Source organism: Tympanuchus pallidicinctus, unplaced genomic scaffold (genome assembly GCF_026119805.1).
Source record: "Tympanuchus pallidicinctus isolate F22 unplaced genomic scaffold, pur_lepc_1.0 scaffold1, whole genome shotgun sequence".
Taxonomy (NCBI): Eukaryota; Metazoa; Chordata; class Aves; order Galliformes; family Phasianidae; genus Tympanuchus; species Tympanuchus pallidicinctus.
In genome coordinates this window covers 82,670,023-82,696,835 of record NW_026294618.1, presented here as the reverse complement: position 1 = coordinate 82,696,835, position 26,813 = coordinate 82,670,023, and the positions used below count along the sequence as shown (strand labels likewise).

The 26,813-nt window shown below is 44.8% G+C and overlaps 1 protein-coding gene across 7 annotated transcripts in view; it reads left to right on the top strand.

Moving 5' to 3' along the window:
- The window catches only part of TTC7A (tetratricopeptide repeat domain 7A), a 161,067-nt gene extending 134,780 nt beyond the window's left edge, over positions 1 to 26,287 (top strand). For 6 of the 7 annotated variants that reach the window (XM_052684050.1, XM_052682452.1, XM_052681689.1 and 3 more), the window contains one exon: positions 23,398 to 26,287. In XM_052684050.1, coding sequence (XP_052540010.1) covers positions 23,398 to 23,619 — 222 coding nt within the window. In that variant the 3' untranslated portion in view covers positions 23,620 to 26,287. The remainder of the gene's footprint in view (positions 1 to 23,397) is intronic. The other variant, XM_052684795.1, reaches the window with a different exon arrangement.
- The last annotated feature ends 526 nt before the right edge of the window (positions 26,288 to 26,813 follow it).

Below are 26,813 nucleotides of genomic sequence, written 5' to 3'. Positions count from 1 at the left end.
GTCTGAAAACATCCAAACAGGCAATTCCAAACTCCTCAGCAGTTTGGAAAATTCAACTCCTTTCCACAGGGACTTAGTGTAGGTTTCCTGTTTTTCTTTGTGACATTTTTTTTACATGTTGAGAAGACTCCTCTTGTTCCTTTCCTGTCTTTCTTCCCCGTTGCTGCTATAAAGCTCCACTCTATCACTGAGCTGCTTTTTGATATTGCTAAGATGACTGTTGCCTATTTTTTTCCAAAGTGCAAAAATATAAAGGGAGAGAGGGAAAACGCTGTCTAGAAAAAGAGGATGGAGAAAACTATTCCCATGATGGTCCTCGTGTATGAGCTGAAACCCAGTGTCCAGCTAAAAAAAGTCTTGCAGGCCCATCTGCAGTCTCTTCTTTCAGTTTCCTTTTTTTCTGCTGAAGATATTCTATTCCCATAAGCATTTTGTAATTATTTTGTGTTATTTCTTTTTTAAATTAGATGCGGGGTTTCAATGTTAGTAGGGCTGACCTCCATTATATACATATATATTTTTAATGAGTTGTTAAGAGGCTCGTGTGTATCATGGAGTGGAATGATGAATGTAGCTGGAATGGCTTAAAAAATAGCCAGCATTGTGGGAGCTGAGTTCTATTGACAGTATCAAGTCAGCCTTAATAGCATAGTTCCTTATTGAATGAATCCTCCCTGTAGGAAACACTGTGACCTTCCTGTTTGTGTGCAAGATAAAAAAAAAAAAATCAATGTTAATCCCTAGGGAGGAAAAATATAAGATGAGCAGAACAGCTGAGTGAGTCTAATGAGAATCAGATGGCAAGAATGTTAATTTGGAAAGAGATACTCATATAAACTGTCCAAAGACACAATGCAGTAGTTTCCATCTATCACCAACTGCCATGTATTCTCCTCAGATACCTATCTACAAGACGTGATTTGATGGATTTGCAGCTCTTCTGTGTTTTTCTGACAGAACGACAGGAGATTTTGAACTTAATCACCTTTTGGTGGGGAGATTTATGACCAGTGCTGCTAGCTGAGCCTTCCCTCAAGAAAGGCAGGGCTGGAGGCAGTTGTTGGGCACAGCATGCCAACTGCATGTGGGATCTGCATAATCAGAAACAGGCATGAACATCTCTGTCTTGCGGTTGTTTTCTGGAGTCATGCAGCTCACTGGCATTGTCAAATATAATGTTTGCCTAAATCCTTCTCATTATTAGTATTTTTGGAAGTTGGGTGGGTAGTAATTTTCTGTCTTGCTTTATTTAATAGCCATCAACTTTGTAAAAAATAAAACAATTGGTTTTTATTTTTCGTCTTTAATTCTGAGGTGGCAATTTCATTTTAACTCCCTTTAAGTGAAAAATTACATTGCCTTTAGCTTTGGTCGCTTCCTCTACTTCTTGCCCATAGAAAGGGATTTCTGTGAGGCTGATGCAGAGCCCTTTTGTTAGGCACTGTCTCTGTTCTTCCTTGAAGATCAGAGAAACTGTGTAATTAAGGGAGTGTTTGTGTTTGTGTAGGCCATCTTCCTCTTCAGATTAGTCATGTGAGGGTCTCCTAGTGCAAGGTTTATGGCAGGAAATGAGGTGAAATTACCTTGACTTGTTCCAGAGAAATTACTGCAATAATGTTTAGCCTGATTCCCTTTTTGCTTGCATTCTCCTGTCAGCATTCATTTTAATACAAAGAGTAGGCTTGTAAAAACATCACTTTTCCAGCTGCATTGCTTAGTGGGCTGCATGTGCTTTCCAAGATTGTCTGCGGCATCAGAGACTGAGAATAAAAATCAGCTGTAGCACAAATGGCAGCACTGCAGTAGTGCCAAGCTGTACAGTGGAGATCATTTGTGTATGCATTTTTTTTTGCCAGCCTTGACTAAACAAAGATAAGAATGCAAATGCTGCAGCAGAGCTTCCCAAACGGGGTTACTGGAGTGATAGCCACTAGCACTTAGCATTGCAGTAATAGATACCAATTTGGAAGGATGTCACTGCCTGTTGCTCCCCAGTGTCCTAAGAGCAGAACAATGAGAGGAAGAGGCAGGTCCGTGGAGTTCTGTGTGAGATTTGTTCCTGAAAGGCATTCATCAACAAGGGTTTGATTCATTAGCTTTGTACTGTGTGCACTTTGCACTTATCCTCCTAAAGTCCAGCTAATGTGACTCTGAAGGAGAGAGAGGGCCCTACTGTGTGAGCCTGCGTTAAGTTTTGTAGTGAACCACACAAGCCCGGTATAAACTCTGAACTGGGTGGGGAAGAGGCCTCCATGTCAGCTAGTTTTGAATGTCAGCGTGCATGGTACAAGGCTAATTGAGATGCACAGAAACTGCCATGTGCCTTTCCAATCGCTTCTAGACGAGATGTACAGTATTTGAGTCAGCTCGGCAGCGCTCCAGCTGATGAAAGCGCTGGCGATACCCGACACCAGTGATGATACGTGAAGTGCGCTCAGTGTCTTAGCACGCATGGCACGAGGCGCATTAGAGTCACACAGGAATTCAGGTGAGGAAGGGCCTTCCCTCTGGAGGTCATCCGGTCCCACCTCCAGCTTCACACACACAGCAGGTTGCTCAGGGCCGTGTCCCGTTGAACCTTCAGTGTTTCTGAGGGTCGGTGTTCCTCCACTTCCTGGGCCTGTGTTTTGATGCTACATCGCTCTTTATGTTGAATTTTTAATCCACTGCAACTGAGCACCTCTGAGAAAAATCTACTCCCTTCTTTATTCCAGTTGCCTGTTAGGTAGCTGGAGATGGGAACTGGATGTCCCAGAAGAGACAGAGGAGAAGGCAGAATGTGATAACTCCAGACACTGTGCTGGCCCTGCACTTGCCCTTCACCAGTTTGTCATCATCTTTCTGGCACTGGAGGCAGCACTCCTCATCCAATGGCACAAATGCCAAAGGGAAGGAATAGTTCCTTCAGTCTGCTGTGACGCATTAACTACTGCAGCCCAGTATGCTGTCAGCTTACAGCACTGCGGGTGCTCCACCAGCTTGGTTCCCCCAAGGTTTCTGTAGAGGAGGTTTCTCCCCAGCTGGCATCCTCCTGTATGTGGGGTTATTCCATCCCAGGTGCAAAATGTCACCATTCAGCTAAAGCAAATCCTCACCAAGTTTGGTCAGTGTTTAAAATAGAGCTGCCATCTCTGTTTTGGTATCAACATAAATATTTTTCAGTAACTCACAGTGCCCTTGGTACAGATGCACGATGTTCAGTTTGTGTTTTTTTTTCCCACATCCTAGACACTGAGGAATGGTATTGACTAGGGCAACATGAACAAAAGCAGAGCAATTCCCTGCTAGGAAATCACAAGCCACAGACAGCTATTAGAGTGGGACACTTTCAGTAGGAGGGACCCTGATGGGACCATGTGGTTTTGTGCTTTCAGTGTTTGTAAGCAGTTGAGCTAGAATGGCCCGGTCATCTTTTGTGCTCTGAAGCAGGGAAGTAAATGCACATGTATGTGTATGCACACACACAAACATACATGTATATGTACCTCGGAGATGCAAGATAAGTATTATCAGCTGATTTTAGCAGGCTGTGATAGAGTAGGGTTATGAAACTTAGATAGAATGAGCATGTTGTGCTTTTCTTGCTCACTCTCTTCTGTTTGGAGCTTCTTTTGATAAGGGCCAGGTCCTCAGTGCCATTTGCTGACTGGGCTATGTCCCATGGTAGAGTGGAGTAAGAAAAGGAAGAGCCAAGACTATTTTTTCTGTTGCATAAGCCAGGCAGAAGCAGGAGGACTTTCATTTGTTGAAACCATGAAAGCTTGCTTGTAAGCAGGTGGTGATGCTGAAGCTGGCAGAGTGGAAAGCTCAACAAGGGCAGTGCCAGATGCCTGAAGTGAAAAGCTTCTGGGAAACTACTGGGTTTACCTCTGGCATGCCTGGGGTCATGAAAAGCTGCTGCTCCATTTACTGGCATACCTGATACCATTGCAAGCTTAGCCTTATGGTTTTGATCTGTCCTTGCATTACAAGCAACACCTCTCCCTTCTTCACCACTTGTCAAGCCAATCTTTGTATTGCAGACCTTAACACCTGAATTGAATGTGACATGAACCAGCTCTAGAGAGTCAGTGTATGGCTGAAATATAGCACTCTTGCAGCACATTCACGCATAACATGCCAGGCACGCCACACCTATTTGGTAGCTAAGGACGAGCTGTGGATTGCATTTGAAATAAATTCTGAAGCAGCAGTGAGATTGTGATTATTTTTTAAAATGAGAAGTGGTAGCTTCATCCTTATGTAAATATTCCCCTGTGTAGCTTTCCAAAGCAGATGATGGCAAGCAGGTTTGGCACTTCCAAGTAACTGCATGGTTTTTAATAAGAGAGCAGTATTATTCCCTTGCATCTAAACAAGACCTGCAGAATTTCTGAACTTTCAATTACAATCAATGTGCCAGATTGGCAGGCAATGGTATTTTCTCTTTGCGTCTGTCACTTTCAGCTCAGCAGAGCACAGGAGTGACTAATACAGACAGATGAAGGTAAGTCAAATTAAACACGTGCCGCAATGAAGTATTCCTGAAATCATATATGATCCTGTACTAGGAAGGCTGGCACAGTCAAAGATCAATGTTGTCAAGGCTTGTTAACATACAGCCAAACCCTACCGCATTTAAATCTTTTGTGAGCTGAGACTATGCACGAGGATAGTATGGGACAGGCTTCTGCCAGGTACAGGCTGATACTGGGTCTCCTTTCAGCTTCAGTAAGAGATTTTGCACATTTTTTGCATGTTATGAACAAAATTGCTTGCTGTATCTTTGGCATGAGGCTTGTAGATCATTTAGCATCCTGTTTGCCTGAAAAATGCCTTCCCTTCAGAGCAAAAAAAAAAAAAATAAGTAAATGTATAGAAAGGCTGATAAAACCTACAAGTTCCAGAGATTTCCAAACATCAGAAGTAGCAGAAATTCTCAATTTCGTATTCCTTGCTGTTATTTCTAGAGTACTGCAAATAGAGCAGATGAGCAACATTGGAAGCTTGGAACTGCTTTTCACTAATAATAAATTATTTGAGTAAATATGAGATCTGTTAATTTTAATTTTCTGCAGTGTTAAATTACCTTTCTTTGACTATCACCATAATCACCATTAGATAGAATACTATCTTAGCTCTCAGGTAATGAGCTGTTACCTATTATTTGTTGGCTGACACAGCAGATGAGCAGACTGGAAGCATATACCATTTTTAATTTTAATTGACCACTTTGAATAGTGAATGAAGAACAATCAAAGGAAGTGGTTTAGAAGTAACCCATTGTTTGAAATCAGTTTTCCCAAACTAGCAAATATAAATTAGCAGCATTAAAAATAGCAGCATCACAAAGTAAAAATGGAATGTAAAAGATCCTTCAGCCGAAAGATAGCCTTTTTTTAAAATTTATTTTTAGCTTGGTCAGCTGTTCTGAGTGATTTTATCAATGTAACTAGTGTCTGGAATAAGAATGCTCACATAGTGCACTATCAGTGCAGGCAGATATACAGGTCACAGTATATACATGTAGCACAAACCTTTTCAAATCAAATTCATTCAACTGAATTTCTGTAAATAGATTAAATCTCGATTGTCCTGCACTACTCAATTTCTCCCTCACTAGCTGGCAGCCCTGTTGGAAGAGCTGCCCTGCCATTTTTGCTTACTTAGAACCAGATCTCTTGCAAACTTTTTCCATCTCTGTGGTCATAGGCCCTGTCACAGCTTGAGAAGAACCAGAGGGACTGCTCCTCTGCATCTCGTATTAGAAGAGACTTCTGCTGCTCAGATACCAAAGAGATGATGGTGAATAGGGAGAGTTTCTAGTCCATCATAAGTTTGATATGAATCTTCCACTCCAGTACTGTCCAGCTTTCAAGACAGGACGGGTGCGGGTACAGACCTGGCACCCAGCAAGGATTCATTGAAGTCAGAATGGCTACATCTTCATTTCAGGAAGTTATTTAAGGCTGGAGAAAATGAGAGGAAAATCCAAGTGCGAAGAGATTAGGAGAAATGGCTTTGCTTTAATCAGAACTTCTAGCTGGGGAAGAAAAGCGACAATTTCAGTGAATCTTTAACGAGAGGCATCTTTATCTAGGAAGATATACTGTTAATAATTTCCAGGAATCTTCAAAATTGGGAGGAATTATAGTGGCCTGGGAATCTATGGCAGCATATCCCAGTGCTTGGAGCGAGTAAGAAAAACCTGTACTGTGCCTTTAGTATTGCTCAGGCTTTTGATTTTAGGATTTGTTGTCAGCGAAGGGGTCTGGGGAGGCAGTGATGTAGGTGTGGAAATGTGACCCTTTAACAAGAGCAGGAGAGAGACTTTTGATCTCGCCTCAAAAACGTGAAAACAGGTCCAGCATCCAGTCAGCGTATAGATTTGAAGACAAACAAAATTCTGCTGCTGTAAAGTAGATGGGCAGTGTATAGCAGGTGTAAAGTTAGTTTGAAAATAATACATGGAATGATTTTTATCTTATTGTGTGTTGTATTTAAAGTGTTTGGAAAATTCCAGTTGGTGTGTCTACGGAGGAAGCAGCTTTTCTTTGAAAGGCAGCCAGCACAGCCAGCACTAGCTGCAGGGACTAAGTTAGAAGTAGCTTTTCCTTTAGGACCAGCTCCCTGGCATCCTCTGATCTTTAGCCTTTTCTGCTACAAATTTAGATCAGTGGCAATATTGTCACCTCTCTTTCCTCATCTTTACCCCTCCCTAGACAGCAGCAAGTGGCAGAACACAATGCAGGCATGTTGCTGGCTGAAAAGCAGCTAGCGGGTTGAAACTGTGCAGCAGCTTGATCTGAACATGACCTGCTGTGGCTTCCTTCATATGTGTTGTGATATACTGCAGCGTGAGGCTGTTTATGAGCAACAGAGCCTGTTTATGTATTCAACATTGTCCCTGCTATCCTCCCTACTACCACCACCCCGAATCAATATTCGCATCATGTGTTTGGCACAGGCATTTTATGCTAGTTCTGTCTGGAGTTATTTTGGCTTTCCACTGACCTTGCAAATGAGTTTGCCTCGCCTTTCCAAACCAAGTGCTCAAGTATACCTTTGCAGGGTGTTTTCAGCCCAAGCTAATGCCAGTGCGGGAGTGAAGAGAAAGAAAACAGCTGATTTTTAGATCTAAGTGTGGCCTTTCAGTGCCACATAGATTTCTGCTGAAGAAAGTCCTGCAGCTGCCAGCAGCTTGCCAGCAGCAAGGGCTGGAAGCAGAGCAGAGGGGGAGGGATCTCTTCCTGCTGGGCCAGCTCCTCTGAACAATAAAGCCAAGTGGGTAAAAGCAAAAGACATGTTAACTGAAGCGAGCTGAACTGTTCCTTCATCAGTGCCGGAGGCTGACTTGCTTTATACTGCATTTAGTTCTGTCATTTGGGGCCTAATCATGCACTGATGACAGGAGGGAGACTTTCTCCTCCTGTGCTTCAGTCCACCAAAAAACCCTAGGCCTTAGCATCACAAAACCAACGTAGACGCTCTAGACTTTCCTTTAAACCAAAGGTTTGAACAGAGGTGCTATTATTTCTTTTGAAGTTCCAGTTTAAAAACAAATAAAAATCCGGTATCTCTCACAATGAAGTTGGGACAGTTAGGCTGTACTCTAAAAACCACAAAATGGAAATGATGTGCAAAATCCTCCTACAGCCTCACCCTATTACAGCTACTGAAGATTTGCCAACGTGTCCTCACTGGAGCTCTCTCCAAGGATTTAAGAGGTCCTTGTGTGCTTGAAATTGTCTCCAGAATACCTGAAACCAGAGGCCTGGATTTCCCCAGAGCTATCGGGCATCGTTTTTATTTGTTTTCATCTGTGCATGAATTTCTTTGAAATTACCCAGCAGAGCAATAAGAAGGGATTGTTTTTAATCTTTAGAGATGATAGCATGCTGTTTTGCATCAAGGACATTCAAAAACAAAGCATCAGATAAACTGTATCAGGAGAATTTTTTTTTTTTTTTTTTCAACCTCCAGGCTTTTCTGAAAATAAAACCCATTCTGCATAGAGCTTGCTGTTGATGAGGCATCTCCAGGGTTGTTTTGTCATCCCGGTAGCATTAACACCTCTGTGCTCAGACAATTTGTGTATGTGCGTGTGTGCAAATGTGGCAGCGTTGTGCTGAGAGCCGCGGTGGAGGGCGGTCATCGTCCTGCAGCGACAGCTGGACCTGGCCTCGAGCCAAGAGGAGCTTAACACAATCAGAAGATTTGGGCGATACCGCCTGGATTTTACATCACCTCCTGCAGAAGAGGGTTGCTGCAGTCCAAATTCAGCGCTCCCCTTACCCTAGTGCTGCACAAAGAGCTGGCTTGAAACCAGGCGGTGTGTTTGTTGTGTTACGCAGGACAACGCAGTGGATGACGGGGCACCTGCCATCCAGGTTTCAGTTAATATTAACAGCAGTTATTTATGTAGCTGCAAATCTCCCATTTCTCTCATCCGAGGTCTCTTCTGCGATATCCTTCTCTGCCTGAATGAATGAGGTTATAAAACACAGTAATTATAAATCTCATTGACTGCCTCGCATTCAAGGGCGTGTTCCCTCCAAGCATTGCTGTGAAGCGTGTTACCCAGGAGACTGTCCTGTGCAATTCAAAACAGCGTTATTCTGACCCAGTGAGCTCGTTGGAGGGGAGAACACTTGAGATGCTGACCTGCTGCCACAGTCCAGTAAATGCATTTTTCTCATTTTGCAGCAGGGCAACGCCGCAGTACGACAAGACTGGTACGCTCAAATATTCTTTTGAGGATGACTTACATCTCAGTGACAAGTGCTGGGTCGCTGCAGATGGAACAGGGGAATCCAGGATTGCAGTTGGGGACCAGAAGCCCTGCTGGCATCCTGCACAATTTCAACAGCCTTCTCTGAACCTTTGGTTTTCTCAGAGCTTTCTGTCAAAACCTGAAGTATCTCAGGCAGTATTACACTGTATCAGTAAAACCCTTTATTCACATGTCCAAGTGGGGCTGTGCTACTAAGACAGGCTAAGGAGAATTTAATAAGTGACAGCTGGCTGTTCTGCCTTACACTTGCAAGCCATAGCATGCTTCAATACCATCCTTTCCCCATCGATCCGAGCATAGTCAGAGTCTGTACAGGTGCTTTCCACAGGGGTTTATTATCAGCATCAGTCGTGAAGCCCTACAGTCCAGAGAATACACAGTGCCCTGCCAATCCCCCGCCCTCTCAAAGGGATTGTAAAACCTGAGTAGTCTCATCCTCTCAAAAAAATAAATAAATCCCTACCTAAAAACAAAAAACTTGAAGAGAAAAGAAGGCTCTTTCCAGAACTGTGCCAGCTCAAAACATGGCTGTTGCCATCCATTTTCTCAATTACTGTCAGTTTGCAAAAGGCACACAGTGCTTTGTGGTAGCCTAGGCAGATGCATCATCTTTGTGCTCAGTAGGAGGGGGAGCTGAGGTGCAGCGGAGCCGCTCCCAGCAGGTGCACAAGCCAATTGAGTTTAATTAGAAACATTCTGCTGAAAATGTAAATGTTTTACAAGTGCATCATCCCCATCAGGGGCTGCTGATGGAGCCTGTGTTTTGCTAAAGCTCTGACACACCAACAGCTGCTGGTGCCCCTCTTCCTTGCTCACTGCAGTGCTACCCGAGCACATGGGCAGTGGATTTATGTCATGCTCCTGCATGGTATGTCTTTTCTACACCACCACTGCCTCCTTGGGCATCTTAAAGACACAGGCTGGTTCATCTGCCATCACAGTGCCGCCTTCTGCCAGCACAGAGGTAGACCCACCTCAGTAGAGCAGAAGGGCTTTGTGAGTCACAGGAATGGATGCAGGCGTTGTGCCACTGTCTAAACATCCCCTCCACTCCATATGGATTTTAAAAACTTGATAGTGTTTGTGGTTGTTTGGGGTTTTTTTTGCTTCGATCTGTGAACAGCACTGAATTTCTCTTGTGTCTGTGTCTCTGTGTGACTGCAGGAGTTAACCAGTTAATTACAGTCAGTCAGTTGAGTTTCTCCACTCTCCTCCTGAAAATGATGAACAATTGATTTTAGCTTCTTTCTTGACAACCCAGTATTTTTCCTCAGGCAGTTCTCAAAAAATTTCTTCTCCAAATATGAAAGCTGTCATTAGACCAGCACCAAGCTTCACTGCCATGGTGTAACATGAAATAACTGGTCTGTAGCACAGGCAGCTCTGCTTCCATTTGAGCAACAGATACTCTACAGAAATAAATTCGTATTGGATTTTGGTTGCTAATCATTTGAAGGCACCCATTGGTTCTGGAGAGGCTGCAGCCATTTTTTCCATTGTCTTCATGTAAGTGATGGGCTTGTGAAGCCATATCTTCAAAAGGAGGTGTGTGGATGTTTTAAGAAATCCTGGTCATGATTTCTATAGATAATAGGCTGCCTAGAGGCAGTCCTTTAATAAAAAAGGTTCAGCTATTTCTTCCCATGCGTGGCTTAGACAGCCCTGTATTGCTTTAGCATCAGTCAGAGCTCATATCTGGCCATGTTCCTGCCAAATAGTGGCTTCCATGGTGCTTTGTGAGGGATGAGGGCTTCTCCAAATGGTATTGTGCAGCAAGATAGTTTCACTGCTGGGTCAGTTCTGTACAAGCCACATGTGCAAAGATTTCTGTAAGAATAACTTCTTTTCTTGGTATACCTATGATTCAATGATTACTTACAAATCTAAATAGGAAATATTAGAGTATAAAGCTGAATATCTTAATTGTATTCTAACAAAAACAATTGCTATTATATTTCAGTTAAGTAGTTTAAGCTTAGGTTTCCATCTATAAAAGAGCATTGTATCAAATTAGACATCTAACAAGCTATAGAACTACAGCCAGATCTGGGCAAAATATGCTCATGGCTTGGATGAGTAACAGTTCTTTTCATGCTTGACTTCAGAAAGATGGCTGCTGTAGAAGTGTCTGGTGTGCTTATTACATTACAATTAGCAGTTGTTCCTGACAGATGTCCACATCAAAAAGCACTGGTTGTCTCTTGATAACAGTTTCAGGGATACTGTAATAAAGTAGCTCAGGCCATTTCCGGGAGACATTGTCCTCTGCACCAAAAGCACAGCCTCGCTGCCTAGGTTAACAGCAGGGAAAGTCAGATTGCAAATCAGTATAGCAGAGAATTTATGTGGAAGTTTACGTCATTTCTGACACTACAGAAATAAAAATTGCACTTTTTTGTTGGATAGATCTCTTAGCCAGCGTAGACAAACCTGCTGAATTTCAGCATTTTGTTTACTAATGAACTATATAAACAATGTAACAGGAGACACTATGCAGACGGACATTGGTGGTATTGCCTGTCTGGGGTTGGATGGCACACTAAGCAAGGGAGGGGAAAGGAAAGATTTGTAAAGAAGGGGACAGTGATATAGCAGCACCTCATATGGCCACATTCTAGTGAACAGAGTTCACAAATTCTCTTATTGCACAGCAATAGCATGTCCCAAAGCTTCTTAAAATGTTGCAGCCAAATAAGTTGTATCATTCAGATAAGTCAGGGGAAAAATATATGTTCTACATTAGTACTGAAAAGAATGCAGTGCAAACTGTGACCTAAATGAATTTCTCTGCCTGTGATCCAGAAGTCTGTCTTTTAAACCTTCCCATCATGCAACCCACTGCAGTTAAAAGGAGGGCTTTTTGCCCCGAGGTATGGCTGCACAATGATACGCTGCGGCTGGCAGTGTGAGTTTGAAACATTTGCTAACAGGCAAAGGTCTGTGGGAGCAGACATGAGACTAGCAGGTGGGATTTGATAGCAGAGAGTTTGTGCAGCTGCCAAAAAATCACAAGCCAGATGCTGGAATTGAACACATGCTGCCTGATAGCGCGATGTTCTGGGGAAAACAGCAAGGCTACAAGTGTCTGCTAGTGAGACCAATTTGATTCTGTTTCCACTGCTGCCTTACCTGGTCCTTCTCTTGTTGTCAGATAGGTCAGAGTGTCTCCTGTGCACAGGTAAGTGTCTGGACATGGAGATGTACAGCTCTTTTTCATTATCATGTATCCAAAAAGTGGCTTACCAAATCAGACTCCTTTTCCCTCTCCAGAAACTTGCTTCAATCCCTTACTTACCATCTGCGTTTCCCTCTCCCTCTTCTCAGCAGGAGCTGCTAACTCTCAGCTACCGATTCTCCTCACACATTCATTCTGCAAGGTACATTTCTACTCTTGCTCCTCAGATCATGCACTTCCCCAGACACTGATCTTCCTTCCTTTTTCCTCCATCCTTGCTTCATTGTTCTCTGAAAAGCACCAGCAGAGAGTGTGAATGCACTGAAACAAAAGCGAAGCAGCAGCCCAGTTCTCTTTTACCTACAAGCACCCTGATCAATAGGAAGCTAGGACCAGCAGTGTGTCCAATCCAGTAAGGGCACCCACTGACCGACCAGAGGCTAACCTGCTCCCATACCCCTTAGTATGAAGGAGCTGGGCAAGGCCAGCAACTTGCAAACCAGGCTAAGCACTTCACCCTTTCTGCCCAAAGGAGGAATTTCCTAAAAATACATGTCCTGACATACCACTGAGCCACATGGCACAGTGAGTGCAGTCCTATTTTCAGCCTGCTCTGCAGGGTGACATAGCTAGTTACACCTCCTCCCAGAAATGGCACGTCAGCGGTGCAACACTTGCTGGTGGACCATCAGCAGGACTCCTGTGGGACACTGCTGTCCACTGGAATTCCCTGACAAGCAATGGCATGCTCGTTGCACACAGATCAGTGGTTACAGGAAGTATCCCCCAGGCATGCTGAGTGTCCTTAGGACAGCTGCCTCCTGCCTGTCCTACAGCAGTGGTACTGTGCAGGTCACAGGGAGGTGGGATGCTGGGCTGGGGAGGAGAGAGGAGCCATGGTCACAGCTACTTCTTGTCTGGCCTGAGAGGAGCTCTCCTAGTGCATGCGATGCCTGCCTGACACCCACCTTTTGCAGCTTCACCAAGCAGTACTGTGGTAAAGCAATAATATTTGGCCTTGGAGATGGTCAGTAGCATCCTTCCAAACCATGGCTGATTAGCAGATTCTGTTTTCCCAACACTGAGGCTTATTGCAGAATCCCAGGAATGTTCCTGTGCTCCAGATATCCCAAAATAACTGCTCTGTGCTCTCCGTGGGGAAAAGCAATCCTTAGAGCAGCATCTTAACTCTTCTTTTTTTTTTCTGTGAAGCCGCTGAGCTTGAGGGAGAGAACTTGTCTTTGTGTCTGGCCCCCGTGGCTCCCAACAGGATAAGGGAGTATTTTGGACGCTCATATTAATAAGTTTGTATGTCAGCTCACTCACTGTCCAAGGAATTGTGAACACTTTGTTCTCTTTGTTTCTATTTGCTGCTGAAGAAAGCTTCCTCCTCCCTGCAAATCCAACTAGCTAACTGGCAGCTTCAGCAGCTGAGCCATTGGAGCAAATCCCTGTCTGTGCAGCAGGATCCTGGTCCCCAGCACCACTTAACAGAGCTGTTTTGCAAGCCTGTTGCCTGCTCTCTTTCTCCACAGTTGCCAGGTTTCCTTCCTCCATCCAGAGGAGATACTACAGCCATCACAAAGTGATAAGTGGCTCTCTGAAGCCCAAGCCATCACTTAGACACACTGAGTAGCCGTTTCCTCTCCTGGGGGAACTGCGCATTTCCCTCATCAGGTGCTCGGGGTTGGTGGAAGGAGCAAAAGTGATCCATTCTGCAAGCACAGATATGTCAGCAAAGGTCCATTAGTGGGAGAGCTGGTGTTCTGCTTCCCTGAGGTGAAGTAGTCTGGTTCCAGGGAATCTGTAGCTCTTGTTTGTATGTGGCAGTCACTTGCATTCCTTTGTTGGGGTAAGTTATTCTCCATGTCCCTAAGGTGCTCATTACTGCATTATTCAGGGTGAGTTTATGTATCTTGGAGACCGCAATGAATTTCTGAAAGACAAGTCTCAACAGTTTTTCACTGATCCCCTCTTAAATGTGTGCAGCATTTTAGAGAAGACCCTGAATGTTTCTGAAATACCTTGAGTTCTTGGAGTGGTTCATTTACCTGTGGAGAACAAGACTTGCATCCAGGCCTTAAGATGTTGTCCTTGGCCTGATTGCTCCTCTGTAGCCTGTTCTGCAGTGGATGCCTCTGTGCAGAGCTCCATCCTGACTTTCCAGAAGATTATTAGCTTTCACTGCCATAGAATCATAGAATTGTTTGAGTTGGAAAGATCTTTAAAGGCTATCTAGTCCAGCTCTTCTGCAGTGAGCATAGATATTTACAGCTAGCTGTGGTTTTCCATCTGCAGCTGTCTAGAAACCATGTAGCTCTTCTGATCAGTATTGCCCTCACAGTGTCTTTTGTGAGATCAAGTTAAAGCCTAGAAATTGTAGTAGTCAAGTTGCTTGTCTACAGATGAACTCACAAATTATACTTTGGAAGGTGCTCAGGGAATTATCAGGAGGGAGAAGGGATGGAACTATGCTTCAACCTTCAAACACTGTTTTTCACAAACCAGGAAACCAGTTATAATTAGTTTAAATTCTGTGCTATTTAGCTGCCTGTTATCACACCAAAGACAGAAGAGAGTGATAGACTGTAGTACTCCAGTATATAAAATAGCATGTACTACAGTCACAGAATGTATTTCCTGCTGGCAGATAAGACACAGCTCACAAAGTGGGACAGGAGCTAGCAGGAATCCCAGGTTTTCTGCAGACTGTCCCCCTACACCGAGCTGACCACAGTCAAGAAGGAAGCAGGAGTTCCTTCTTGCCAAACAAATGGAAACATATAAGTTTCCAGTGTCACTGGAACTTAACATTACGTGTAATACTTAGCAAAAGGCTTTGATAATTATCTTCTCAATTAGTTTCTTCACTCAGTTCTCTTTTGAACATGTAAGAGAAAACACAGCTCTCTGTAATACAGCAAAATCTCTTTGGAAGGTCATAATTTTTGAGACACATTGGGTTCAGGTGGTAGCTGGACATGCTGCTGCTTGGGTGGGAGGCACTGGGGTGATGGGGGGAATTGGGAGCTGGCACACAGCAGCACACTCCTGCCCAGCTCTCACTCCATTTCCTAGCAGCTACGCTAGCCTAGCACTGGGTCTGCATTCCCAGGCTCCAGCCATGGTTAAGCAGAGGATGTCATTAATAACTTGTTATCCCAGAGACCGCCAGTAGCAGAAAAATAAGCAAATTAAGTTTTTGTTTTTACATATCTCGGCTCTCCTGCCAGGAGATTCTGCTGTAATCTGCATTGGCATGCTGTGGGCTTGGATCAGCCGAGGTCTCAGTGTGCTGCACCCTTCCCTGGAGACGTGCTAAGTGCAGTGCTTGCTCTGGCAATTGGTTCAGGCAAACTGTTCTGAGGGACTGAGCTTCACAGGGACCCACAGCAGAATGGAAGCTGCTGTGCAGGACCTGTCCATGACCTGTGTTCAGACAAGATTTGGTCTGTCCAGAGAGGCAACGATAACAGGCATGGGAACAGAACACAGGAACCTGCTTGCTGTCAAATAGAGGTACAGGATCATTCCCCCCAGGGGAAGGTGTGCTCAAATGTTGCCCTCATTTCTTTAAAACATTTGCTAGAAGTTAGTGCACGCACCCTGGTCACGGAGAGGCAAGTTCTGTCCCCTTCTCAGTCTGAGAGCATTTAAGCCTGGGACTTCTGCCTCCCAGAATGTGAGGCCTGTTCCCATTCTCTGAACTGTTTCTGAATATTGTCAAATTACTTAGCTTGAAATGCATTAGTAACAATGAACTAGAAGCAGTCTAGAGCAACTGCTTTCTAGTCGAATGCTGTAGCCAACATTACCTACTGTCAGCTTCCTGCACATATATCTTACAGCTTTTCTCTCATTACTGAGGCAGATTGAGATAGATGGTGCACATTTTGAAATACTTGAATGTACTTAGGCTGAGTCTCACTGACTTCTGCAAGGCTTTCTGCCAAGGAAGTGGGGTATCAGTGTACACTGAAGAACAAAATTGGGACCTTAAATTATGAATTACTTGTTATAAATTTCTGTCAGTTATTAGGTTTGGACCTTCTTGTACATACTCTTGCAGACAGCACTGTGAGGAGGAGTCCTCGAGTCCTAGCTGATGCTACTGTGTGCTCTACTGCAGCATTACTATGACAACTGCTATGATCAGGGCTTGGAGAAATCTTTCCTTCTCTAGGAAAAAGGTGTGTGAAACAAGTGCTGCACTCTGTTAGTCTCAAGCATGTGGTCAAGACATCCTGCTAGATTTCATTGCTTGCTTCTTCATCTCCATGTAGGTTTCTCCGAAGGAGGAACTATCCAGAGAATATTCTCATGCAGCAAACAATTATTTGAGTGAAGTTTAAGTGATGACAGTCCAACAAGGCAGAAAAACATTACTGTCTTCATGCTCCCTAGGCTTGTATGAGCCTCCCTGTGAAGAGATCAGAGCCTCCTGGTTTGAAATGCTGCCTTAGGGTTTGCTTTTTATGTCAATAAATGTTTTATCACATCTAAGCTTCAAACACAGTACAAACATCCCTGCTAACATTTGATGAACCTAAATAGAGGCGGCCAGCCTGGGCAGGAGGCAGCATGTAGTGTGGCACTGTGCTTCCCTCCTACATGGGTTGAGGGCTTGCCATGGCCTTGCTGAGGGGCCCTGTGCAGGGCTGTCTCCTCACAGTCATGCGCTGCCTTGAAAAACAACATGGGCAAGCTAAGGAAGGGCATGTTCCTCTCTTCACATTGTCATCTCTTTGGATCTTCTATGACTCTTAGTCTTTTTTGTCTCCCTGGTGATGCTGCCCTGCCAAACATTAGTGCTACCTCCATATGATTGGTTTGACCCATCTGATGGGCCTGAGACATCTCTGCCTTCCCTTGGCTGGGCTGTCCCTCTTGATGCTTCTTGCAGTCTCATCTCTTCTCTGGGCCCACCCTCCTCTGCAGCACACAACAAGGCTGAAGGGAGCTGTGGGCAGCAAGTAGCTGCCTGTCCGCCCTTGGTGTCTCAGGCACCAGACCTGAAATCTCCAGGTCAGATCTCCTGAGTTGATCCCACAGACAGTGCATGAGTGCTACAAATCATGGCGTAAACTCTGGTGTCTGCTTTTCTTAGCGCTGACCAGCCCTCCCCCCCCAGTGTTTCTTCATTTTCCCATTCTGTTTGCCATGTTTTGCCATGCCCAGCCTGCCTCCATCCCCTCCTCTGCTCTGTCTGACAACTGACACAAAGCACTTCAGCATCACTGACTGACAGGGGATGTGGTAGCTTCAGTGAGGGAGTCAGAGAGGGGGAAGGCAGAGCAAGAAAGGCTGCACTCAACAAAAGAGACAGCAGAGGCACTGGAAGAAGAGCTTCTTCCTCCGGATTTGAATCTGGTCACCCTTTGTCACACAGCAAATTAAGATGCATTTGGTAATTCAGTGCATTTGGCGAGCAACCCAGACTGCTCACACAGCTCCATGTATTCCTACAGTGTATTTTCAGAGAATAAAGCTCAGATTTACAGCTCAGATTCACTACAGCCTGCACTGAATCAGCAAAATGGATGGTAGCTCTCCTGCACACTGGCAGCCCCTGCCCGACTAAGTGACAGCTTAACAGAAACTTACTGCACTGCTCACAGCTGAGAAAAAAATCCTGGTTCCTCAGAAATGCAAAGATCGTGAGTGCAGGGGGAAAGAATGAGGAGAAATCAGCTGGTTGCACGTCTGCTCGTGTTCTGGGACCTAAGGTTTTCAGAGTTAATCTCCATCATTTTCCAAAAGGATTGTCTGATATTTCGTGGTTTATGCAACAGATTTTGCTTTCAACTTACTCTGATTGCTAAATAATTACAGAAGTGTCTGTTGCCCTGTAGCAGTGCACGTTCTTCCTTTACGTGAGGCTGTTATCAGCAAGTGCCAAATGCATCTTGAAAGGCTCTTTGTAGGCATCTGCTGAATAAGCACACTTTTGACTGAGCCCTTTTCTCCAGCATGCCCAGGTCTTGCCAGCTGCTAATTACCCTCATAGTAACCACTACTGACATGTCCATATTACAGACTGTAGTAGGCACTCTGTAGGAAGAACAACCCTTTTACCTTGAAATCCATTAACTAGTGTACTAGCAGTACCCAGCAGCAAAGTCTGCATTTACTCTGGTAGCTTGTTAGGGTATTTAGACAATAATGGACCACAATACTCTGCTCAGTTGAGAAAAGCAGCAGAGACAATTAACTTCGGAGTTTAATGCTCATGAAGAAGAGAGAAAGAGAAATTGCATTCAAGGTAATTATTAAAACCAGTATGTAAAGGACAGTCTAGTCCTCCTATGCAGATGGTCCAAAAAAGAGATAACCATGCCAACAAAACAAAGAGCAGCCTTCTTGGAATGAAAAAAAAATGTTTTGCTGGATGTCTTTTTCCAGTGCAAGCCAGAGTACAGAGGAAAGAACAAATAAATCTGTGCCACCTTAGTGGAAGGAGAAATGCTGCCAAGACTTGAGAGAACTCCCTGCTGCTCATCAGGTGTTTGAGCTAAACATTTGCAAAGGAAGTTTTGACTTTCATTACTAAAAATAAACTCCTCCTTGTGCACGAGGCTTGTTTTGTGGTCTTCCACAATGTCTTTTCTGAACTATTTTGTGGGAATTTTACAAGCTAACAGCTTCTAAGGAGGTTTCTTGAAAACTAAGAAAATAAAGGCACTGGTCTAGAATTTTAAGACCTAATGAATTAGGACTTCAAGTGGGAGTTTTGTTCATTTTCTTCATTAATAGAAATTGAAGAAACCTCGCAGTTTTGCTCATCTGGCTTAGACTGAAATATGGGTCTCCTCTCTCAAGTATCTATTTCTGGGTGAGTATTACATCACTGACGGCAGTGAAGTCCAGTCCAGCATCTTTATATGTGGTTTAGTTTATGCTTGGTTTGGGTGCAGCTGAGATCTGAAATACCTCTGGAAAAGTTTCCCAGGAGCACCTCTCCTGTGATGAAATTAAAAGAATTAATGTAGGCATCCAGCTACCAGTGCAAGGCACCCTAAATCAGATGACTAAATTCGCTGTCTCCATTCTGCCTTTATGCACTGCTGGACTGTGCCAGTTTCATTTCGCCATCACCCTTCACTACAAATGATTTTTCTCCAGTTCTTTCAGTGCCAGCTTTTAGTCTGGCTTGAAAGCATAACCTTCACTACTCTGCCTCTTGTTTACAAGATTTGAAGTATGTCTTCAGACCTAAAGAAGAAAATAATTTAATCTGCACAAGTTGCCCTCAGGCCTCCTTGAGTGAATTAGCATTCAAGCTCTGTACAGCTACATTAATGCACCTAGCACATGAAATGCCTACGTGTGGTTAGCAGAGGACTGGTGCGAGCCCTGCTGACATTCTGCCTACAGGAGCTCAAAAGCAAAGTAATTGCCACACACCCTTTGGGCTGGTTGGTTTTTGGTGTTGGCTTTTTTTGTTTGTTTGTTTTTTGTTTGTTTTTTTGTGTATTTTTAGTTGGTTGGGTTTCTTTGGTACTAACGTTATGCTTGAGTTTAAAAAGAAGCTGATCCTCGTTGCCCCTGAAGGTCTGATTCAGTGCTGCCAACACTGATGGAGAAGACCATGCTTAGAGGTGCTCGCCAGCTTTGGGAGGAAAATAACTGGGCAAAACCAGAAGTGCCAGTGATAGCCAGGAGGTGGCAGAGGAACCAGGCCACTTTGAACACTGGTTTCTGCATTCATTTGGCAAAATCGCAAGTACAGACCAAAGCAAGACAACAGAACCCAGCCCCACCCTCCCTTTCCAAGAAGAAGGGGATGGATGAAACCCTTAATCACTTTCCTGCTTGTATTTGTACTAATTGCTCATCTTCCTGAGATCTGACTTTATGAAATTATGCATGCACACCAAGCAGATGAGTTTCCATAGAAACTCAGGAACTGAACTTTCATTAGAAAAATCTTGTAAAAAAATATCTTCCAGATAAAAATGCAAATTGCCTGTCAGTGGGTGGCTTTCTGAATTTATATATCAATTTTTTCCTTTGCACTGTAGGCAGATTCCAGCTGGACCTACATAGCAACAACATGCAGGCATTGTTTATAACAAGCCAGACTCCATGGGGAAATAAGAAATTCAGTAGCAAGGAGAAGCTCTCAAGCTCTCAAATACCTTAGGGAAACAAAAAGCTGAAGTGCTCAGTGCTGTGTGTTAGTGAGGCCTGGGGACGGTGCAGCCTCCAGCTCTCTGAATGCTGGTGACATGCAAGGAGCAGGGGATAGGAGAAAGAGAGAAGAAGCCCAAATGAAGAAGCTCTGCTGCAAACAGAATTAATGATGTTCAGTCTGTGTTTTAAACACCTAGCAGCATCTGCCAGTTCACTTAAGCCTCATGGAAAGGCTGACAGTGTCTGCTGCTGTTCACTTGCAGTGGAGGAGTATGTCTAAATTCTAAATATCTAAATGGTTTGGTGGCACTTGCAGCCTGAGTTGGGGAGCAGCCTGACTTCTTGGGGTGAGGGCTTGGGCAGTCTTTGGCCCAACCATTTGTGCATGTCAGCAAGCAGGCATATTTAGCTCCTTTAGCAAAAGTTTTCTCATGTCAACGGGAGTCCTTCCACTGGCTTTGGAGAGCCTGAGACCACCCTCTCTGCAGATTCACAGATGTTTTTGGAATTCTTGAAAGCCCTGAATACCAGCATGCGACATTCACATGCTCTGTGCTGCTGGTGGGCTGTGCTTCAGCATCATCCCCAGGTGAACGTGGTGCCCGGGTTTTGCATACAGCTCCTTCTCCCAGTGCTGCAGGGACCACTGGATGAGGCACAGCCAAAATAAGATGCCAAGTCCACACTGGGGAGCCATAGAAGGAGCCTCACCGGCTTCTGCTTCCAGTCCACCACGGGTGCTGGAGCACACAAGGGCACCGAGCTGCACGAGCACCGACGGAGTTTTACGAGGAGGTGGATTTCATTCTGGCATTGCTGAGAGGCGCGAGATGTCAGTTAGGGAGGGAATTCCCCTCCTCATTGGAGAGGGATGACAGGCAGCAGCTGCATGGGCTTGCAGCCGGTGTGCCGGCAGGGCTGTGGCACTCTGGGAGCAAGGGGAGACTGTGGCAGGCCCAAAGGGCTTGGGCTGCTCGGTGTCAGGGTGAGGAGAGCGGTAGGGCCCTGGCCACCAGAGAGCAGAAGCAGCTCTGCTCAGTCAGCGCAACGGGAAGAGCTTTTAGGAAGAGTGGTTTTGTGGTTGAGGACAAACATGAGCTGAGATAGCTCCTGTCTATTCTTGGCTCTGCAGCAGACTTTCTATGGCCACATTACTTTCCCGTTCTGTGCCTCATTATCACTGTCAAGCAGGTGACTCAAATTATATTTGAACAAATTCCTTCCAGTCTGTCATTACATGCCAGTGATCATTTCCAGGCAGTTACCTCCAGGGAAACCAACCTGTCCCATGGAAGCATCTCCCTTCTGCCCGTGTCTACTTGCAAGAGAATTCTATCTGTGGCCTCGCTGTTTTCCAGCAGAGAGAGAAACCTGAAGGGAAAACATCCCCACTGAATCCCTGAATTGAAGTTTGGTTCTGAATTGAATATTCAAGTCAAAGTTATGTGCAAGAAAAAGGCAGTGAAACTTGCCACTGCATTGTGTATATTTGATCAAACACGTGTTTCTTAATTTTCTCTGGTGAAGCAGTGTTCTTCTGTCAGTGTTACTGATATCACTGGCTAGCAAGCCTTAGTCATGCTAATGTACTTTGCAGCTATTGGCACTTTCTGAAAAGCAAACAAAACAAGACAAAAATCTGCATTGATTCTGAAAGTACCACCATTCTTTCATCAGAAATTTAGTTTGGGTTCTAGTTGCAAGAGTTTTTGGGTTTCTTACATCTTGAAAAGTAAGTGGACCCATTAAGGGCAGAGCTTATACTTCTCTTTATATATGTATGACTGACTGTGTCCACATATGGCTTAGTCTCAGGAAAAGCATGAAGTCAGGCAGTCATCTCCCTTTACAACATTTCTGTGTTTGCTAAATAAAATTATACTTCTGTATGAAAAAGATTCCCAATACTTGCTATTTGATTACTGCACTAATAATATTCATGATACCATCCCTTGAGTTATTCTGGTATAGAAAGCTTTGAATTGGTGAACTCTTAGACTGATACACCAATGAAAGGAGCACATGTATACCCTGCAGTCCCTCAGCCATCATGGAGGACTGTTGTTTCTACACAGGAGATGGACAACAGAGCTGTGAGTTCAAGCACCGTATAAAACTTGATGCTAAGAGAGACCCTTACGAGTTTTGAAGTCCCATTTACTTGCACTGTGGTGGTTGCTTTGGCAGTGTTGTGGGTATTTGATGTGCCCTGCTGGGACATCCCTCACCCTGTAGGATGAGGCCTTTAACCACACCCTACGTGAAGCTGCCCAGAGGGGTCACCTCATAGTGGTCATGGCATCTGTGAGGGTTGCAGCACCTGAACCTACTGAGCTCTTGGCAGGCAACATGAAAGTGCTGACAGCTTCTTCCACAGGCCACATCTGGGTGGGACTGGTGAGGCATCCATCCTGGTGTGTGCACTTTGAGGAGGAAGCAAAAGAACGCCACTCACACATTGTGGCACGCAAAGCCCACGTGACCATCTGGGCTCAGTGAGGCTGAGTGCTGTGTAATTAAATGGGAGCCTGGCTCATTAGATGCTTCGTGGGTTCAGACGCATCTATGAGAGCCCTATAGGAAAACATGTTCTTCCTACCACTTCTTTCATCCTTTACCTCCTGTTCCTTCCAGATGGTTACACCCACTTGTGTCTTTTCTTACCCTAAGGACAGCTTTTTAAACAAGGTTCCTCTGTCCTTCTCCCCCACGCCGCTTTAGGCTCTGTATTGGAGTGCAGCTGATGGGAGGACGGAGCCCCGGTGATGTTACAGCCTGCCCCTGGAAGGGGCCTCATCCCTCTAGCCCACTTTGTGCTGAGGAAAGGACTTGCTGTACGGTCGGGCTGTGGGAGCTGAAGGACTTTACCTCCGTTGGATTTTCCAGACATGCAGGAGTTAATTTAGCTACTGGTGTAATTGAACCTATCTGTGTTCCTGAGGATTAGAAGCTTGTATACAAGGGAGGGATGCTTAAAGGGCCTGTAGCCTTTCCCCACGTAACTGGCATCATGATGGATATCAGTATACCATACCGATATGTGCTCTCCCACTAACACAGCAGGAGTGCTTGCAGGGCTGGATCCATTGCTGCTTAGTCTTCACAGCTGTTGTTTTAAATTACGGAATCAAAAGGATGACAATCACAAAAAGCAGAACTTAAAAGCTGGCTGCTCCCCTCATTTCTCCTGCAGTGCTGGGAGGTCCTCCTCAGATGGCAGGGTGCCTGCATGCTCGGGACTGCCTGGCCTGCTGGGAGCGTGGGCTCCTCCTGTGCCAGTGCTGTTGCTAACCACTCGTCTCTTGTTTGTTGGCAGGGCCTGGTGCTGAACAGACTTGAGCGGAGGGAGTTGGCACAGAAGGTCCTCAGAGATGCCATCCGGATCCAGAACACCAGCCACAGGGCCTGGAACAGCCTAGGGGAGGTCTTGCAAGCTCAGGGGAAAAACGAAGCAGCCGTCGAATGCTTTCTTACTGCTCTGGATCTCGAATCCAGCAGTCCTGTCGTCCCGTTCACTGTAATACCCAGAGAGCTCTGAAGTGTCTTCATTCCATGGACAAACACTGAATAAACAAACAAAAAGATCTGCAGCAAAGAAACTGGATTCAACAGAAGTGCCACTGTAACCTGGAATTGAGCAAAATAATTCTAATGTGGGGCTCAGGGGAACATGTTTAGCTTAGACGAGCCTAACTGCAGAGGAGTTTGCAAGAGGCAGAGAGAGATAATGCCTTTTTTTTCTTTGCAGGTGCCTGGTTAACCCCTGTTCAAGTTAATAGCAACTTATAGCAAGACTTATTTCAAAATGTTGGTTTGAACTGATTAACTGTAGAAAAGCTCATGCTGGAATACAGTTGTTCAAAGCACTTGCACCTTTCAGTTTTCATTAAGGATAAAATCCCAAAGCCAAAGATAAAGCTTCCAAGCCCTGAGCTAAAGCCAGACCAGCTCTGAGCAGGAGTAAGTGCACCAGCAAATGTACCAAGGTTTATTTAAGCACATGGCTGCCTTCGCACAGACCTGACAGGATAGGAATGACAATTAAATCATAGAGACACGCAGTATATACCATTTACAAAATTATTTCAGCTATTATGATTGTCTTTCCTGCCTTGTCTTACATGCTGCATATACTCAGTATATATTTATATATATTTAGTGTGGCATTTGCCTAGATCAATTTAAATTAAAAATGCCTTTTTTTTTTATAGAGCTGCTATAGCAACACAATTCAAAAAAGCAGAAAGACCAAAGACCCATTTAACATTTGTCCTAGTGTTAAAGGCATGTATGTATCTCCAATTACATTTTTATTGAAAGGCCTCTCTTGAAGTATTATAAACTCTCTGAACTTCATTGTTGTTAATCACCTATTCCATCACTTTTAGTGAGGAATGAAGTGATTACCAATGTTTAGTGCCTGCAGTTTGTGCTCTGCTGCAGTGCTGTCCCTGGCACTATACACATTCATATCTGCCTTCTCATGATATAACAGGCAGCAGCAGTCTGTTCAGGGGAAGCATGCTGAAGGCAGCGTGCATATATGAAGAACTGCTTTTCTTCTACAACCAAATGCTTGGATTTTCTGCAAGCATTTCACATCAGAGTCAGGGAGCTGCACCTTCAGAGGGGCGGGCTGATGCTGAGCACCGTGTCAGATGAAAGAATGATTTAGAGCTGTCTGAAGAGCTCCTAATCCACTTGCCTCTCGCTGGCTGGCATGGCCAGGCTGCAAGGCAGCTGCCTCACCTCACGCTAAGCTGATCCGATCTGCACAGCCCTGTTTGACAGGCCTGTTGCCCTGCAGCACAGCACACACGTGCCAGCCCCACAGAAAAGGGGATGCAGAAATGAGCTGTGGGTGCTTTTCTATGCAAAAAGCTGGGGCCAGGTGCCCATTTCTGACCAAAGAATGTTTGTGACTTTTTCTTAAGTGGATTTGCACTGAAACATGCTGCGTACGGTAGTTATGTCCAGTATTGTGGTTCTTTCCAGAAATCATTATATCCTCAGGCAGCAAATGAACAGGAGTTACTCTTCCAAGTCCTGAAGGCTCAGGAGCAAACCTGACATCAGCCATTTTTACAGTTGTTTTGGAGCTATGTTACCCAGCCACATCACTCATTTGCAGTAGCACCAGCAGCAGAGGAAGGAGTAGGTGTTGAAGTACCACAATTAAATGGATTTGTGAAGCCAGAAAGACACAGCAGAGACAGATTTTGCTGTGAAGGATGCTCTGAGTTGACTTTGTGCTACAGGTAGGAGAAGAGGGTGCCATTGTTGACATGGCATGTAAATTGTTATCGAGGTGTTTTAAACCCAGTTTCACTGCTCGAAGCAGTTTGACTCGAAGTAGTAGGTTTCAGTAGATATAGATAGATTGGTATTGTACTCCGATACTTATTTCTGGTCCACAGTTCCAGCATGGGAGTGAGCCTTCTGTACAGCACAGAGTCACTGTGGTCTGACATCACCGCTCTGCTTTGCAACATCTGTCTGTCAGGCACTGCCATAGTAACGCCTGTGTACCAGACAGCCATTTGAGTACATGCTGTGCATGTCTCTGTGACCGAGGAGCTGTTTGCAGAGGTCTGCAATGCGTCCAGTTCGAGCCCTGGCAGGAGGTACCCATTTTCCCAGCAGCAGCTGAGAAGCAAACTCACAGGCCTTGTTACTGCTGCATGCATGGTTTCCATGCAGCCACCAGTGTCATGTATCTTACCTCCAAAGGGAGCCCTGGCTTGATGATATTTAACTCCACAGCAGTCACCTTCCTGGGAGAGCTGTGTGGTGTGCACCAGCCATTGGAACTGCAGTGCTGAGAGGCTGTGCTGGAGGTGTGGCTAGGAGGACATAGCTCCCATCAGCAGCAATAGGAGCTACACTGCTCAGCACGCCACAGCCCCTATATCAACTGCAGGCAAAGTTCTGCCTCAGTGCTGTGTTTGGATTCAGCCCTGAGATTTGCTGGACATTTCCCAGCAGGTACGAAGCACGTTCACTGGAACTGTGTTGACATTGCTGGTACATTTCTGTATACTTCTTAATACTGACATGTTTAGAGCTTGAGATCATGCTGACCTGAGATGCTCTGCACAGGGCAGGAAAGAAGGTGGTATTTACTGACTTGTAAGTGTTTTTAGATAGATCCTGTATTTGTTCTTTGCTCATACTTCCAGGTACAGAAAAACAAAGACTACAAACAAGCCTATGTATTGTAGTATTTATTTATATAACGACATTGGTATATCTAATGGATCCGTTTCTCTGAGGTGATGAAATAATACTCCTTTGCATAGCAGGAAACCCAGCATCTTACTGCTCAGGGTTTTAGACTAAGCACATGAGGCTTATATCCCATCCCTCATCAGAATATTGCAGATGATTATAAATAATGGAAGTTTAGGGAACAGCAAGGGAAGTACTGATTCTGGAGCCTTAGCACTGACTGGAGTCCAACAGTTTTCTCATTAGTTAGTAAGAAGGAGAGTAATATTGTATCGTTGCCTGAAGGGTGCAGGTAGATCCCAATCCCTTTCCCCCCACTACAAGGCTTTTTTTTTTCCTTTGAGTTGGCAGGGTGCGCACAAAAAGAATGTAATTAGCTCCTGTTTTGCTGTTGCACAGTGAAGGAGCAATACTTTGCATTGCCTTTAATCAATGAGGTTTGCATCTGGTCACAAAAAGGAATCCGCCTGTAGGTGGATGAAAGGAGAAGCCCCACAGCCAAGG